This window comes from Eutrigla gurnardus, assembly GCF_963514095.1.
Source record: "Eutrigla gurnardus genome assembly, chromosome: 17".
Classification (NCBI taxonomy): domain Eukaryota; kingdom Metazoa; phylum Chordata; class Actinopteri; order Perciformes; family Triglidae; genus Eutrigla; species Eutrigla gurnardus.
Genome location: NC_139928.1, coordinates 15,662,870 through 15,680,205, shown reverse-complemented (window position 1 = coordinate 15,680,205; position 17,336 = coordinate 15,662,870). Strand labels below are relative to the sequence as shown.

Here is a 17,336-nt window from a genome sequence, read left to right as displayed (position 1 = left end):
ACAGCTGATTTTATTTTGGCACAGAGCCCTTTTCGCACCTATTTCAAGCTTCTTTTGTACTTTCTTTTCTTCTCCTCTACAGCAAGTGTGTAAGTGTGGCTCAGAGAGCTGCCGGGGCATCATCGGAGGGAAGAGCCAGCGTATTAATGGCCTGCCTCCGAAGACGGGAGGGACTCGCCGGCTGGGTCGACTCAAGGAGAAGAGGAAGTCCAAACATCAGCTCAAGAAACGAGTGAGTGATCAGTGTACATTAAAATATGAATAATAAAACTCTCAGCTGAATGAGTGAGGGAGCGAGAGACTGACTTCCATGGTGGTCGAGCTATATTGAAAGTACATGAAGAGACTCATCAGTGAGAACAAATCAGTGAATCGGAAGTAAATGAAACTGATTGTTTCACAGCAGTTCTAAAACACAACTAAACACACCCAAACCTCTTCACAACCCTGAGGGAAGGTGCAGAATTTCGTTTACAAAATTGCTTCAGATTGTCTTTGATTGAAAACTACATGTGATGGGAATTTTTCAATTAGTAGTTCATTACAGTATAATTAGTAGTGAGTAGTTTTAACTCATACTATTCCATGTGTCATGAGGTAGCCTGTATTCTACATGTCATGTGTTACATGAGTTGTAAAATGCATCTTGTGACACCAGCACAGCTGGCAAATCAATATGGATCTATGGTATTCACGCTATTCACGCTGATGAGTGGTTCAAACACCACATTCTGGACAAAGTTCTCCGTCTACACAAACAACGGAACAATGCTTTCTGATGACAATGCTTTCTGATGACACATCACAAACAACTGTATAAAAAGCCCTTCTCAAGACTTGGTCAGACTCTTAAGGAGTGGCCAGATAGTTTGCTCTGAAGCTGTATGTTGGTGGCGCGATCCGCTTGGACACCCTGTTTGCGAGGGCTTTGACTTATTAGACGTTGTCTCTCTGTAGCGACTGCTATCCTTGGTTTTGGACTCTTTATAGAATAAATTACTAAAAGCTCTGTTAGGAGTTGTATTCTTATTTCTCATCAGGTAATCCTAAACCGATTTCCACCACACTACACTGTATTGTTATTTAGCTGTAGCTTTTGCCTGGTTGATAAAAGTGTGGCAGTGTCTATGTAGGGCATGTGTCCATGTCTCAGAGGTACTCTTAGTGGGCCACAAAAGGTATCTAAAAAGTATCTTGGGGTATACTTTTGAATCAAGGTTGAATGGTGTGACCTCAAATTTAAAGTATATTTCCAATACGTTTTCAGCACAAAATACCTGATTATTTTAAGTATGAATTAGTGCTTTAATACAAGTTTCGCTATCTTCAGGAGGAAGAGACCAGTGACAGCAGCAAGTTTTACCCTCATCTCATGAAGCCCATGTCCAACAGAGAAAGGTAAACACACACACAATCAGTAGATAAGAGTACAAAGTTTTCACACATGCCATTCTGACATTTCAAATGATCCTAAATCAATGATTGCAAGTTAATGTTGAATAATTGCCGTCCTCTCTCCCTCCATCATCAGGAACTTTGTGCTGAAGCACAGAGTGTTTCTCCTGAGGAACTGGGAGAAGATGAGGGAGAAACAGGAGCTGCTGAAGAGAGAGGGTGAGCGAGAGAGGGACGCCAGCAGCCTGTCTTTGTATACACGTTGGGGAGGAGTGATCCGTGATGATGGCAACATTAAGTCAGGTGAGTGTACAGGCGTAATGCTGTGAAGAGAATGTGATATAAACATGTGAAATCGTCATGCTTAATGCCTGTGCCCCGTTCCTAGATGTGTTCCTGACGCAGTTCTCGGCCCTGCAGACCTCGCGGTCGGTGCGCACAAGGAGACTTGCCGCCGCTGAGGAAAACACAGAAGTCACACGCACTGCTCGTCTCGCACACATCTTTAAGGAGATTTGTGACATGATCACGAGCTACAAGGGTTAGTGTCTGGTCAATTAATCCTATAAGACTCAGCTGTCAGTGCCTAAAAGTCCCTGAATGATAAGTCTCTATGATTAAAATATTCTTCTTCTTCTTTCCCCTCAGATTCAGCTGGCCAGACACTCGCTGCTCCGCTGGTGAACCTCCCATCCAGGAAGAGGTACGAGTGTGTGCAAACCCGCATTTCGTCTGGTTCATTCATCATTTTTTACACTGTTTTCCAGACAGCAGTGTTTATCTGGTCTATCAGTGTACAGCACCCACATAGTGTAACAGTTTTATCTTGTGCCACACATTTCAGCCGTGACAGCCTGTGCTTTGGTTCTTCTCCAGTATTGATAGTGAACACTTTGTGTCAAAACAATAACAGCTCCTTATTTATCTTTGGCTAAATGGTTCGAATACCGTTATGGTCGGTCTCCCCAGAGCCATCCTTAAAATCCCTGCAGACTCAAAACAAATTGTTTTAAACGTGGAACCAGATTCGCAGCGACTGATCCTGCGGTTTCTTTGTTTACCATCAGGAACAGCCAATACTATGAGAAGGTGTCTGACCCTCTGGACCTGAGCACCATCGAGAAGCAAATCCTCACCGGCCACTACAAGACCGTGGAAGCGTTTGACACAGACATGCTCAAAGTGTTCCGCAACGCTGAGGTAGGCAGGTGTCCCATCAGTTGCCAGCATTGTTATTTGTGTCATAAATAATTTCATAGTTCTGTCATTTGAGCAGTACCAAGCATGTGAATGGAAGCTGTGTGCGTCCCACTGGCATAGCTAATCCCCGCTTCACTACAGCGGTTAGGGCTGATAATGCTGGGATAACGGTGGGACAGCGCTGTTGTGGAAGTGTAACAACCACCCTCTGCTACCCTCTGCTACCTCCCCACCCCATGTTCTCTCTCTGTCAGCTCTGTTGCGGTTGAAAGCGATATTCTCTCTCAGACATCATCTGTTTTTCAGAGCTGCGTGCAGGCAGGCAGGCAGTCCTCGCTCTGTCAGTTGTAGCTGCTGCTGTAGTGGACCAATCACGCGTGACATTAAAACAAAGAACGCTTGCAGTGATTGAATGCAAGCACAACTATAATATTATTCTTTTTCTAGGGATGCATAGATACTGATATGAGATATTTGGGACGATACTGACTCAAATAGCTGGTTCGGGTAGTGACTGTGCAGCCAATTCGCTATTCAAATAGTTTATATATATATCCAGGTAATGATATTGTGAGTGAAAAAGTCAGATTGGTACGTTCCTGTGTTTCCTCCCTGGATCTGGATACAAAAAGGATCAATGCAGGTATTGTTTGACTTGAGATGTTTTGGTACTACTTGGTCCTGGGATATTTCAGTCGATACCTTAAAGGGATTGAGTCCCGGTAACCAACCCTAGATGTTATTCACCAAAACTGAACTTACACTAGTCGGTGACATTAAACCTTGCAGGCATTGCCTTTATAGTTAAAGAAACAACCGGAAGTGCTACCCTACAGTAGGGACTTATTTCACACTTGTAACCATCTCACAGGAACTCAACTTAGTGCCTGGTTCCTCTGGTCAAAGCTCAGGTTTGGAAACTGAGTTGTTCAAAAAAATGATGAAACAGTTGATCCCCTGGGGAAGTTCCTACAGTGAAAACACCCTATTAGCTGATGCCGAAGGATAAACTCACTGCCAAGGGAGTCATTATTTGGAAATTATCTTTCAACCTAAATGCTTATTGGTGTTATAGATCACCTCTGCCTGTCGGATTTATGTCAACAATCATAAGAAAGATCAGCGAGATGATTGCATGAAGGCTAAGGCTTGCTGCAGCATCCAGTCTTCATCATTTTATAACGCTTCTCACAAGAACACTCAAGTCTCTCGAGTTTAATCCCAGAACCTACGAGCCCAATCAATATCAAAAAGCCTCATCAAAATGATCATTCAAGCAGTTAATGTGCAGCTCTAACACATTTTACCGCCTACTCACTCAGATCATACCTTTTTTTTCCCTGTTTCGTACACAAACTCTTCCCAAATGGGATGTAGCTTCACGACTGCTGATCCTCTGTGCACACGTTGGAGGCCCTTTTGATTTACATCTGTATATCTTAAAAGTTTGAAATGCCACTTGAAACCTCTCAGAAGAGCTTACTCTTCCAGTGAGAGAAGTCTGAAGTGGATGTCTGAATTAAATACACCCTTTGATGCGAAAACCCCGTTTACTAAACTGAAAAAACTCTGAGGGGAATGTGGTTCATTGTTAAATTGAGAACTGTGAACTTTTGAATGCATCTTTCTGTGCATTCCTCTGCCTTTTATTTATATCGCTTAATGCAGTTTGTGGGGACTTTTGTTTTGTCTGTGTGTCAGAAAACACGGATTCACAAAGATTTCCTGTAAATGTTTTACTTAAGGCAAAAAAAATAAATAAAAATAAAGCAGCTGAACTTACAACTCTTCTTGTTCTCCCACCAGAAATACTATGGCAGGAAGTCATCGGTCGGCAGGGACGTGTGTCGGCTGCGGAAAGCCTACTACAGCGCCCGTCACGAAGCTGCTGTTCAGATTGACGAGATCGTGGGCGAGACCGCCAGCGAGGCCGACAGCTCGGAATCGCTGGACCGGGACCATGGCCACCACCACGGAGGAGGAGGGCCGGGGCCCCACGACAAGGACGACGACGTCATCCGTTGCATCTGTGGAATGTACAAGGACGAAGGCCTGATGATCCAGTGTGAAAAGTGCATGGTAATAAACGAGGTGTCAAACACACATAACTGAAAAAACCTGGGTGAAAAATCTATTTGTATACTAGCAGAGAAAGAATGATGGATTTCACACTGGCTAATCGGTTACACCAGTGTTAGTGAGCGCTTTCTCTTGAGATTAACAGAGAGTATGTGAGCATTCAGTCCTCCTGAGTAGATTTCTGTTATTTTTAGAAGACGAGAAGGGTTATAAATACTAGAGAGACTTCCACAGTTGTGATTCAACGAGATTGTAAGAGATGTGTCACTGTTGATACCAGCTGGGGAGCAATGGGAGATTTTCATGTAATTCAACAATTCATTCTAGGTGTGGCAGCACTTCGACTGCATGCAGCTGGAGACCGAGGTGGAGCACTACCTGTGTGAGCTGTGCGACCCTCGACCTGTAGAGAAGGTACGTCCATCCCCTTGAAACAGCCATGAATGCTGAACTTGTGTATCTGTCTGGGGCCTAAATTATCACCAACCTCTTCCATCTGAACTCACTCATATGTGTTGTTGTTACAGGAAGTTCCCATGATACCCCAGCCTAGTTACGCCCAGGCTGGCTCTGTGTACTACATCTGCCTCCTTCGAGATGAGCTGCTGCTTCATCAAGGTATAGAGACCACCAGTCATGAGCTCACAAATGCTTGGAAAGGTCCAGTCTCTGTACTTTTAGGGACGCCTGAAGATCTTGTTTTTGCTGACCTCCAGTGGTTTAACTTGGCTCAATGACATACTAGTGTACTCCGGGACAACGTGACATCACTGTTGATGTGGTTATAGGTGCAACAGAGCACACCTTGGACCACGCCAAACCTCACCCAGCAGGGATGCTGGGAGTAATCAGAGGTGAAACAGACTTTCAGCCAGAGAGGGTAGAAACTGTGATTTTTCAGCCTGCCTTTAGGGAACCTTGTGAAGTTTTTTTTCTAAGTATTTTAAATGTAGTGTTTTCGTTCTTTTTACCTTTAAACATTTTACCGACCAAAATTTGACCCTCTCCAAAATTGGGGGAAAAGAAGTGTTTCTCCACTGACATGTTTCACTCAACCTGTCAGTTGACTTGTATATCAAGGAGCCAATTTAATGTAAAGTTTGACCATAGCAGACAAGTAACCTGTCTGTGTGTCTTGTGTGCAGGTGATTGTGTGTATCTGATGAGAGACAGCAGACGCACACCTGAGGGACAGCCTGTCAGACAGTCTTACCGTCTCTTGTCTCACGTCAACCGAGACAAACTTGACATCTTCCGCATCGAGAAACTCTGGAAGAATGAAAAGTAAGTTAATTAGGTGTAGTATTTTGAACAACTAGCATGGTGTACTGTAAATATGTGCAAGTGGGAATAATCGTGTTGCATTACATTGTTTAACTTGCTGGCCTGTTCTCTATCCACTCAAACTCTAAAGGGGTGAGAGATTTGCTTTTGGCCACCACTACTTCCGTCCTCACGAGACGCATCATTCTCCATCACGGCGGTTCTACCAGAACGAGTTGTTCCGCATGCCGCTCTACGAGATCATCCCCCTGGAGGCAGTGGTGGCAACCTGCTGTGTTCTCGATCTCTACACTTACTGCAAGGGTGAGGGGAACCACTGGATACAAACTCATGCATGCTGGTTTGAATAGACAGTTTCTTTGGCCATATACAGCCCAATTTGATCTCAAATGGACCGGACCAGTAAAACCATTGTATAGCATCCTTTTCCCTTTCTTTTTAATGTAAAGATGGTGTGAATGAATGTTTTTTATTATACATATGAAGCAGGACAGTGCTGACAAATGGAGCTTAAAGGAATAGTGCAGGTGTTTTAAAGAGTTATGTGGCATAATCAATTTGTAACTTACAGTAGATGGTGATCGGCACTCCCCCACTTAAGAGAAACAGCAAAGCAGTGTTCTGCTGTGGGCAGTAGCTATACATATTTTAGTCACCTGAATAAAAGCTCACCTAAACAAATTAATATCTTATATTTAGAATATTTTCCACCGCTTTATCTTGTCATCAGTAGTAATTGTCACCATTTTCCAATGGGAACTGAACTGAAAGTGAACCTCAGCTACGCCATCTCCACTGTCAAAAGTATCATGGATATGTTTCATTTCCAGTTGAGAATGAGTTCTGGAAGTCATCGGTTGGCAGTGACGCGTGTCGGCTGTGGAAAAGCCTACAGAGTGGAAAATATTCTAAATATAAAACTCTCAACCTGATAGTGTTTGTTTTTTTAGGTGGGCTTCTCATTTAGGTGGTTAAAATAAAGATTTCCACTGCCCTCGTCCACAGCACTACATTAATTTGCTCCCATGCTGGTATCCTGTCTGTTTCTCCAAACTGGGGATGTACTAACCGCCATCTACTGTAGGTTATAGTCTGACTATTACGTACCTCATACAACCCCTCTTCAAAACACCCAAACTATCCTTTTAACTATCCCATTATGTCTTAGCTCTGACGTTAGACACCCTTTAAAAAAATACCAGAACTAATATACACATATGTTCCTTCCTACAGGACGGCCGAAGAATGTAAAAGAGCAGGACGTGTACATCTGTGATTACCGCTTGGACAAGTCTGCTCACCTGTTCTACAAGATCCACCGTAATCGCTATCCAGTCTGCACCAAGCCATATGCCTTCAACCACTTCCCCAAGCGGCTCGCGCCCAAACGAGACTTCTCGGTGAGAGCGATGGGGGGGCTGTGATAGGGTGGGGCTTCTGCACTGGTATCTGTTACTGATTTATTAGCACTGAAGATATTTTAAGAGCGGAGGTAATATTACAGCCCAGGGCACATTTTGCTTCTGCACCGTCGCATGTTCACAGTTCTTTAGGCGGCGTGTGGCACAATCACAGAAACAAATGAAAGAAGCAGCAACTGTGTTTTGTTTCTGAATCAAATCCCATAGTTTATAGTGGGCCACATCCAAATATGACAACTAATCATGCCCAGTGTGAATTGTAATGTTAACAGACTTGGGGAGAGTTTTAGTCTGTTTTATTTGTTTTTGCTTGCCTCAAGTTTCTCTTGATTAAATAGGTTCAGGTAAATGTCTCAGAAACTTAAGTCAGCTAATTAAAACAATAAGTATGTAGTAGTAGTAATTCTGTTTGACCCTGTCTGATTGTGACGTCTTTCCAGCCTCACTACGTTCCCGACAACTACAAGAGGAACGGGGGCCGTTCGGCCTGGAAGAGCGAACGACCCAAAGGAGCTGGAGGCTGCGAGGATGACGGCTCCTCTTGCGACCGGGGCGACGACTTTCCACCTGAAGCTGAAGATGGGAGAGGAGAGGAGGACGACATGGACATGAATCCTGACGATCCCGAACTTCTTTCAGCTAAGCCCAGGAGAGCGGAGCGGGAAGGGGAAGAGGAGGACGATGAGGGGGAGGAGGAAGAGGAAGGTCTGGGGTCAGAGGAGCGCAAAGAGATGGAGGACACATCTGCAGAGAGGATAGGAGAGATGCTGGAACTCCCGTCATCGTCTGCCTCCTCGCCGCTACACCACCCTGTGCTGGGCAGGAGGGAGGCCCAGAGGGACCGGCTCAACAAAATCCTGCTGGATCTGCTGCACAGAACTCCCAACAAGAATGGTGAGGGACCGGGAACAAACCAGGGGGGTAGGTCATCAGATAAATTAGGGTTTAAGTTTCATGTTGTATAACACATTTTCTACACGTTATGTTTAAAAACACTGTTCATGAGAGGGAGTGGGGAATGAAGAGGAAGCATAATCTGCAGCTCTGATTGAGCTGTTAGATGTTCATGCTAAACTCTTTAGCGCTCATCTAACAGATGGCAACCTCCGTTTTCACATCTGAAGTCCCCTTCTCCCATGCAGCGTCTCAGTCTGTTGTGTCATTGCTTCAATCTGTTGACGGTTTTACAAAAGTGCCTCAATCTAGACCAACTTTTAACATCGCATTCAGTCGCTAATCTTAGTGTTCAGGTAAACAGTCTGTGTGGAGAGCAAAAGAGGCGTGACCCGTTGGCTTAAATCCACTCTCAGGACACATCGTAAATCAGCTGCTGAAGTGCTGAAGAAGCATTTGCTGATAGAGCAATAGAAAGAAACAAAATTTTACTTTTTATTTGTGGATTATTCGTTAGAACAAATAAAGGAGTATACCAAAACTGGTAGTACTGATAGTTGTTTTCAGAGAGCACATAAACTACAACATACAAATGTTTTTGGAAGCCAACTTCATCCGACTTTTTGAGCACTTTGAAGCTTGATGCATCGGTCACTGAAAATATATATTTGATACAATTACGTTTGAATTATTTGATAAAATACTGCGTGTGTCTCCGTTTTAAGCCCCTCTGTGTTCTCCCAACAGCCATAGATGTCACTTATCTCCTGGAGGAGGGCGCAGGGCGACGGCTACGGCGGCGGACACTCGGATTCGCGGATTTCGTGTGCAGAAAATAACGTCGCTACGTGCCTGTCAAGCACACAAGCCTTTCATGTTTGTGAACAAGGGGCAGAACATGGAGAGACAGCGAGAAGGGCAATGCTGCATTGTTGGTTGTCCGAACCATTAAGGACTACAATGCATCCCCGGGGGCCTCTTCCAATTTACCTCTTCCAAGACTGTCATCTCGACTCTGAGAGGCTGGAGGGGGTTTGGAAGCGCTGACTCCATGGCAATTTCAGCTTTTCAAGAGTTCTCAAGGAGCATGAAGAGAGAGCTGACCCAGACTTTTTTGCTTATTTAAGTAGTATGATGCAAAACCTGTTTTTTTTTTTTGTTTTGTTTCAATGAACATAGGAGAAATAACCCATGCACTTAAATGCATTGAATATTACAGACATGGGAAGATGAATTCCCCTTCCAAGCATCAGAAACGAAACAAGTGGTACTGAATAGGGACGGATAGATGGAGTGATGGTTTCAGTCAGTGGGCATGTGAATGCTGGAGAACTGTTCCCCCTATTGGGACCTAGCTGCAATGATAAAATATAACAGATAAGAGAAGACCAGCGCCGCGACACGTGGGGGAGAACGGCATAGGAGAAATGTAAGTTGAGCAGTGTGCTCAGATGCTGCTCAAGAAAGAGAGAATGAGGGTGGTGAACTGCACTTTTGGTACCATGGATATTGTGAAGCTCTGTGTAATGTATCTATAACGAAAACACACTAACACTCACAGTATTGGATGATGCAGTCTGAAAAAAAAAAAAGCGAGTTAAAAAGTCTATTATCTTTTTCCTGTTATACTGTAGTAACTCATTTAGGAACAGAAGAAAGGGGGTGGGGTGGGTTTTTTTTAGTAAAAGGAGGGGTGGGAAGATTGAGTGTGCGCTTTTGTCAGTCAAAGTGTCTTGTTGAGGTTTTTAATTTTAATCTTTAATTTTCTTGCGAGGCAGTCAGCTTCGCCCCTCTTTTCTGAAGTAACATGATTCACCAGCTTAACTAAATCAGGCGTTTTCGGGGGAGACACCGGCTTCAACTGTAACGCCTTACACAGCCGTGCTCTCCGGCCGCCTTGTGTGCAAGTGTGTGCGTGCGTACACCCTTATTGTGTGTCTGTACTCTGCCAGATTTCTTGAAGATATACCTTTTTAAAAAAAAATGGAAAAAAAAATTAAGGGCTCGATGGCAATTAACAGTTTTAAGAAAACTATGGAAAACAATACTTAACATAAAATGTATCGTGACGGTCATATTTTCTTATATTCTGTGAGAAGGGTGGGGCGGTGTATACTGTATATTGGGAGGGGAAGGGACTTGAGATCTTTTTTTTTTTTAATTGTCTTTAGACTATGTTCCTGATTGCCATGGAGAATGTTTTAAAAATAAATTGTGATATTTAATGAGATTTCTTCTCTCCCCCCCCCCACCCCCCCAAAAAAAGTCTCTGCTAAAAAGGGACAGCTTGCAATGTCCCAGGGCGGTTAACTGACAGAAGTGATGAGAATGAGACACTGAGGGAGAGGAGGGGGAACGGAAAGCTGTACAGTGCCAAGTTATGTAAATATACACACTTTACATTGAGGAGTGTCTCCAAAAGCAATATCTTGAAAAAATGGATTTTGTTTATTATTGTACTGTACAGGACTCAGCCCTAAATGTATTATGATTATTATAATATTGATAATATTATAATTTCTTCCGTTTGTATTGCTATAATGAAGACACTTAAGCTCGGAGGAAAATAATTTTTTTAAATGTCCAGAAAATCTCACCATAACTGTCCTGACAACACAAAAACTAAGCTGAGTTTTCGTTGCCTATAAATGAAATTCATCTATGTACTGCATGAGCGAGAAGAATGTCAAACGGACACAGAAGGCATTGGGACAAGACAGTGACTCAGCAACGACACCTTTGTCACTGAATATTGTTAATAATATTACTTTTTAAGGAGAAATGTACTCCTTGTTTTTGCTGCAAAGTGTTGAACACTAAAAAAACAAACCAACATAAAAATGTTCTGATATTTTTAAACGTTGACAGACACAAAGTTAAATCTAAATCTGTCAGCCCTATATCATGTTGTTATTTTTTATTTTTCTTTCAAATAGGAAATGGTTCCGTTTTGTGATAGCAGTCATCGTATGATGCTTGTACTTGTATTTGTGTGTTTTTGTGTGATTTGTTTAGTTATTTTTAGACAATCACAAAATAAGATGCAAGCATTGTAAATGGCAGACTGGCGGACATTTTGTGATGTGTACAGTTTGTCAAAAAAAACTTCTTCCACTCGTTAAAAGTTTGTAATTATGATTCTTAAGTCATGAAAATGCTGTTGGTTTTTACTTTTTGTTTTATATTTGTTTTTGTTTTTTTGTTTTTTTTTTAATAAAAAGCACTACATTATTGTGAATACACTTTATGTTGTCATGCTTTTAATATTCCTTAGGTAGGTAGTTTACAAACAGTGTAGCTACATGTCCAACCATAGTTTATGTAGTTTGGATTAATCTGAGAAAAGTTAAACTACGGTATATCCAAACCTTAAAATTAATGTTTAATACCATTATGACACAGTGGGCTCTTTAGAGTGCTGGAATTGAGCTTTTCAGATAAAACAAACATTAAAAATACTTAATTTATCATATTTTTATTCAGGCCACAGTCAACATGCCATCTCAGCGGTTAGGAACTCTCGCGATATTACGGAGGGTAACGCATGGTTAAACGACACTATTAATGATGGTGTTTCCACGACTTTTACTTACGTAAAGCAGCCTCTAATCTCCTGAAAAAACTCTCAACGAACAAAAACTTTACTAGCGATCCTTTTCAATACACGGAAATCCTCCAAATACCTTGACAGAAGTCTCGCGATAAATCCCACAAGTTGGACTGAGAGTTGGTTACCGTAGTAACGCCAATGACGCCCAGGAGGACTAGCTAGCAGCAACTTCAACTCCCTTATCTAATGATTTAACTAAATGTCGACTTCAAGACACAACAATGTCTAGGAAGAGACAAAAAGAGAAAGCGGAAAAGGCAAACGCTGAGGACGACGCTTCGAAAAATACAGGTTGGATGGCGAGTACGAGAATCAACGTCACAGCCTCTAATGTAGGCATTTTAATGTAGGTTATATAGTACTTAAATAATAATGCAAATGGCAGGGTGCTATTTATTTTTTAAATCGTATAATATTGAACCTGAGTCGTGGGGTTTTATTTTGCCAGTGCCTATTTTTACAATGAGCATTGAGTGGATGAAGTAGGCTATTATGTGTAGTTAATAACACATTATTAAAAACACCATAAAAGTACATTGTTCCCAGCTTACGTAGGCCTATGTACAAAACAAAGGTGTTTTAGTGGAGTAAAAAGTACAATATTCCTCTTTTGAAATGAAAAGAAATACTTATGTGCAAGTTCTTATGTGCAAGTATCTCCAAATGGTAGTTATGTGTAATACTTTCCAAGTAGAATTTTTAAATAATAAAAACAATGTCAATAATGTTATTACACGTACATTAATCATGAGATGTCATGCGATCAAGCTGTTTAAATTGTATAAATATGTAGGAATAAGCTTGTCGATTTGAATGCATTTACAACTGCAATGTTCGTTAACTTTACTCACAAGTATGAAATGGTAACTCGCTCCGTTCTGTTGATTTTCAGGGCAGATTCCAAATGAAAACTTGCCCGCTAAAACCTTTGGTAAGTAACATTCTCGGGCTGTTTTTTTTCTTACTAACAGAAGACAGTTGTATGGTCTGTGGCTTAAACCCTCTTTCCCACAGAGGAATATCAGTGCTCAGGCAACGTGGAGATTGACTTCCCTGGGCTTTGTGCTCTTTTGGACATAAAGGATGTCCCAGCTGTCAGCACCAAGCATCCACCCTCCACCACTGAAACTGAAGCAGAGGACCCAGGTAAACAAGGGCTGCTCCTGGTCTATAGTGTGGCAAAAACACACATCTTGTTGTTCCCTTGTATACCTTGCTTTTTATCAGTCTTCATTTTGTCATTGTTTGTTCACTACTGACATTAGTGGACATTCGTTGATCCAACGAGTTGACTATACCTTGAAAGGCCCTGGAAATACACTTTCCTGTACTCTATAGATTATTATGTAGGAAGTCTGAATGTACAATAATTGTCCATTTTATAATCCAAGCTTCAGCTCCATTATAATTGTCACGATTGTGTACCTTCAGAGGACAGACAGTCACGTACCAACTCAGCGCCTTTCTGGTCAAAGCCATGCCTCCAAGTGACGCTGGAGACTGAAGACCCCCTCAGTGCCAAGAACCTGAATGTTTCTGGTGAGAACGAGACACCACAGAGAAATATTTACAGCCACATCTGTCTCTGATTTGACATTTCCAGTATTTCTGCTGGTGGCGAAAACATAATATACTCCGTTTCGAATACACACAGGATGTAAGGTTGATGAGCAGACTGCCAGAGTGCTACAGAAGATGCTTCTCTCCTTGTGCAAGCTACAGAGCCTTCAGTGAGTGATGAGCTGATGCACTCTTATTATGGGGAACGGGGCTACACCTGTCACTGTTTTGTTGAGTAATTTTGTCCTTAGGTTCTGGCAGGCGGGACTGACAGATCCAATAGCAATCTCCCTCGTGAACACTATATCACAGTGCTCCAACCTCAGGTGAGCGGATTCTGCCCTCATTCACGCTGCGACACAAATGACAAAAAATGTTGCAGCCCTGCAGAGACATTGACACCACGGCACATTGAACATTTCAGCGGTACTGATGCTTCCTCTGCTCCAATTGTTCTATTTCAGAGCTGTGACACTGGAGGGCAACCACCTTCCAGAGCAGAGCTACCACCTTCTTCTCTCCGAACACAGTTGGTGAGTCACCAAGTGGTTACATTTCTCACAAAGTCACTTGTCCAAATGAACCCCGATATGTGTTCACAGTCAAATAGAACATGCCTGATTCTTGTTTTCCTTGGTGTAGCCTCACCCACCTGTCGCTACGAAATAACCGGATGGGAGACAACGGCGCTCGTCTAATTGGGCTGGCCCTCTCAACAACCAAATCTGCTAACAGGAGCCTCCTATCACTCAACCTGGCATTCAATTATATCGGCGATGCAGGCGCTACACATATCGCACAGGTACGACGAAGAACTAAATCCACATCGGTCCCTTTATGTCCCCCTCGTGACCGCTGAGGTGTTGTCTTCATCCTGTGTTGTGCCTCAGGGCCTGCGGTTGAACCGTGCTTTGCTCTTTCTCTCATTGGCCAACAATCAGATTGGAGACACAGGAGCGGCTCATCTGGCGACGGTAGACCTTTACATGTCAGATCTTAAACCGGTGGCGTAATGCATTTCAATTCAGTCGTTGAATTGTTCCAATTATATTGTGTTCATGGCATTTTTTAAGAAACCTCCACCTCTTCGTTTTCAGGTACTTGGCGAGTTTGCTCTCACTCATGAAGAAGTTGTGGCGAGGAGGAAGATGCTCCTGGCAAGAGCGCCGTCTGTAAGGGCAGCAGTGTCTCACATTTATACCCACTCTACCTTAAAATGAATCCTACAACAACATCAACTTTAACAACTTAAAATGCTCTTTTTGAAAGCTATCTCACAGAGTCTCACAAGTACAAGGAACTCCATATTCGCCGTCATCTTTAAGGGTTGATTCTGACCAGTCTGCCGACCCACCTACCTTAGTAGCCAGCAGCAGTTCACTGAGCGTCGGCAAAGTGGAGTACAAAGGCAAAAAAAAGGTGACATGGCAAACAACTGTGGGAAGATAGAGTTGAACTCATAAAGTATCTGTAGTTTGTAAATCATGACAAGTAATCTTGAGTTCTGTTACAGGAAACGTCCAAAAAAGAGGATAAATCCGCTGAAAACAAAGAGAATCCAAAGTCTAACAAGACATGTAATCCCCTTCATCACTTGTTCTATTATCCTCTAACGGCTGTGGTGTTTATCTGATCATTGCTGTCTCTTTTCACGTCCCCCAGCTTCTGATATGAAGGTGTCTCAAAATAAAGGTGGCAAGCAAGCGGGCAAAGAGAAACAACCTTCTAAACAGGAGGTACCGGAGGCAGTCTTTTGTAGTTTGAATATAACCACACACAGTATAGTACTTTTAATAATTCAGTATTAATTTATCCAACAGGATAAATCCAGTACTTCCCTGAATGAGGTTTGTTTCATGCAATTTTCTGATGAGCAAAAGATATTTCGTTCTGTCATGCACTTGTTTTTCTCTCTAGCTCCATCAGCAGGGAGAGTCGGTGGAGATAGTGAGCCCCCTGCTGGACCAGGCGGTGCAGTACAGGGACGGTGGGCTTGTTCTGCCTGGAAACAGGACTCTAACCTCCCTCAACCTGGCAGGTAACTGTGGTGTCTTCATCTCAGCTTGACAGAAAACCTTTGACATCAAAGTATTTCTAGCATAGTCACAGTTAATATTTTCAGCTGTCATAAATGTTGAACATCAATTATGTTATAAGTTCCTCAGAATCAATGTGCAAATTGTGTGTTGTTTTTAGGTCACTTGCTTATTATATTACATTTGTATTATACATCATTTAGATAAGTCATACATGTACTATTTTACCCTTTTATTGTAATAAAAAGTACCTTTATGTTTATAATGTACAGGTCATAACATCACAAACATGGATTCATATTTACATTAGATTATTATATATATAGGGTCATTAAAGATTTAAATGGTTATGTTTTGTGTGTATTTATGTAGGAAACAGAATTACAGAGAAGTCGCTGCATCTTTTCCTGACATCACTAGAGATGCAGAGGGAGGGGGGAGGCCTGCTGCGTCTCTGTCTGCAGGTGTGTGTGTGTGTGTGTGTGGCCATCTGTGCACAATTCACTTGAGTTCATAAATAAAAAAGACATCTAACCATTTAAGTTATATATATTATTTATATTTAAAAATAATGAATACTATCCTTACATTTGTGTCCTTTCAATTGGTTGCGTATGTTTGGAAATCAGTATTTTTAGTGCAATGTAAAAGATAATTCTTTTTTTACTACAATTCAGGCCTTATTTTAAAGTGGCCATCATTCCTATTGGTGATGATATTATTGTACGTTCCCAGCTCATTTCTTTAAACGTGGCAACATTGCTTCAGGTACATTTTAAATGAGCTACTTTGAACTTTTATGTATTATTAGATATAACACCAGAATACTTTAAATTGTACTTGAATTAACTGCATCTACAATATAGTACCCCACTTTGCTTTGTTAAATGTTATCTCTGCTGAAGAAACCTATTTTCGTATGTTTGATTTATCAACATATAAGTCAAGATATTTGATAAGTTGTACCAGTGACTTTCCATACTGTAAATACACCACAACAGTGTTAATCAATGGCTGCAGAGGAATATGAAGATGATCTTTTTCCATGATTTCTGATCTGTCTTTCAGAGAAACAGCTTCCCACCAGAGTGTGAGTGTTATGTGAAGATAAAGGAACTGATGACACTCGTAGATCCGCTGGAAAGAAACAGCTGTGAACAGACAGAAGAGGAGGAACGGGGGGCATAGTGCTGAGAGAAGTGATCTACTTCTACAGATATCACTACTTTTAATTTGATATCTAACAATAAAAAGACACATTTCCCCCCTTTGTTTTTTTTTTGAATGCATAAGATGAACCAATTAGACACATTAACACTGTCTTTTGGTACATAAACAGGCCTGAACAGAAGGACAATGTGGCACATTAAAATCCAGATGCTTTGCGCAGGACAGCTAATCAGCAACCTGTTTATAGATCTGTTTTACGGCTTTGAGTCAGAATTCACATCAAGGACAAAGACTGAGAACAGAGCAGGATGACAGGTAACACTGGCTGATTTATCGACCGCAGACTGCAACAGTTTTTTTTATTTGACTGGTGTTTTAAGCTTGTTTGTGTCAAGGTTACTTTATTTTCCATAACACATTCTTCATTCTCTCTTTGGCAAGAGTTTCCTTGCTGAGCGGAGCAAAGAGAGAATTTCATACTAAAAAGACCATGACTTTGAACGAGTTAAACTGTAAACTATTGATATTGTCCCCCATGTCTTACATTGAAGTTGGGCTATGTAAGGAACCAGAAATCTCTACAATTACATAAAGGCATGTTGGTTTTGTATTAAGACAGAAAACTGATGCCATCATTAAGTGGTTATTCTTCTTTGTTTTGGTTAGCTGCTTGGTGCCCCGAACGAC

The 17,336-nt window shown here is 41.9% G+C and overlaps 2 protein-coding genes across 7 annotated transcripts in view; both read left to right on the top strand.

The window, feature by feature from the left end:
• ash1l (ash1 (absent, small, or homeotic)-like) overlaps window positions 1-11,515 on the top strand; it is a 29,494-nt gene extending 17,979 nt beyond the window's left edge. For 2 of the 3 annotated variants that reach the window (XM_084031349.1, XM_084031350.1), the window contains exons 14-27: window positions 83-232; window positions 1,331-1,398; window positions 1,532-1,698; window positions 1,784-1,936; window positions 2,044-2,098; window positions 2,463-2,595; window positions 4,402-4,674; window positions 5,002-5,088; window positions 5,202-5,292; window positions 5,820-5,958; window positions 6,089-6,261; window positions 7,192-7,358; window positions 7,820-8,300; window positions 9,021-11,515. In XM_084031349.1, the coding sequence (XP_083887475.1) occupies window positions 83-232; window positions 1,331-1,398; window positions 1,532-1,698; window positions 1,784-1,936; window positions 2,044-2,098; window positions 2,463-2,595; window positions 4,402-4,674; window positions 5,002-5,088; window positions 5,202-5,292; window positions 5,820-5,958; window positions 6,089-6,261; window positions 7,192-7,358; window positions 7,820-8,300; window positions 9,021-9,112 (2,229 nt within the window). In that variant the 3' untranslated portion in view covers window positions 9,113-11,515. The remainder of the gene's footprint in view (window positions 1-82; window positions 233-1,330; window positions 1,399-1,531; window positions 1,699-1,783; window positions 1,937-2,043; window positions 2,099-2,462; window positions 2,596-4,401; window positions 4,675-5,001; window positions 5,089-5,201; window positions 5,293-5,819; window positions 5,959-6,088; window positions 6,262-7,191; window positions 7,359-7,819; window positions 8,301-9,020) is intronic. The other variant, XM_084031351.1, reaches the window with a different exon arrangement.
• Window positions 11,516-11,912: 397 nt separating this feature from the next.
• lrrc71 (leucine rich repeat containing 71) lies at window positions 11,913-17,147 on the top strand. Of its 4 annotated transcripts, none has more exons than XM_084032028.1 (17): window positions 11,913-12,174; window positions 12,776-12,814; window positions 12,966-13,029; window positions 13,315-13,422; window positions 13,538-13,613; window positions 13,695-13,769; window positions 13,908-13,976; window positions 14,086-14,245; window positions 14,334-14,417; window positions 14,541-14,615; window positions 14,713-14,862; window positions 14,957-15,020; window positions 15,106-15,179; window positions 15,264-15,290; window positions 15,361-15,481; window positions 15,852-15,943; window positions 16,548-17,147. In XM_084032028.1, the coding sequence occupies exons 2-17, from the start codon at window positions 12,788-12,790 to the stop codon at window positions 16,665-16,667; spliced, it is 1,386 nt and encodes a 461-aa protein (XP_083888154.1). In that variant the 5' UTR covers window positions 11,913-12,174; window positions 12,776-12,787; the 3' UTR covers window positions 16,668-17,147. The 4 variants fall into 4 exon arrangements, with proteins under 4 accessions (XP_083888154.1, XP_083888152.1, XP_083888153.1 ...); XM_084032026.1 differs by having other exon boundaries at window positions 12,898-13,029; XM_084032027.1 differs by having other exon boundaries at window positions 11,913-12,215.
• Window positions 17,148-17,336: the final 189 nt, after the last annotated feature.

What these genes read in the sequence shown, in the direction of transcription:
- lrrc71 (XM_084032026.1), top strand. Translation starts at nt 12,105, where the DNA reads ATGTCTAGGAAGAGACAAAAAGAGAAAGCGGAAAAGGCAAACGCTGAG. An exon ending in GCGCTACACATATCGCACAG is followed by an intron (nt 14,246 to 14,333) that starts GTACGACGAAGA and finishes GTTGTGCCTCAG; the next exon opens with GGCCTGCGGTTGAACCGTGC. An exon ending in TCCTGGCAAGAGCGCCGTCT is followed by an intron (nt 14,616 to 14,712) that starts GTAAGGGCAGCA and finishes TCTTTTTGAAAG; the next exon opens with CTATCTCACAGAGTCTCACA.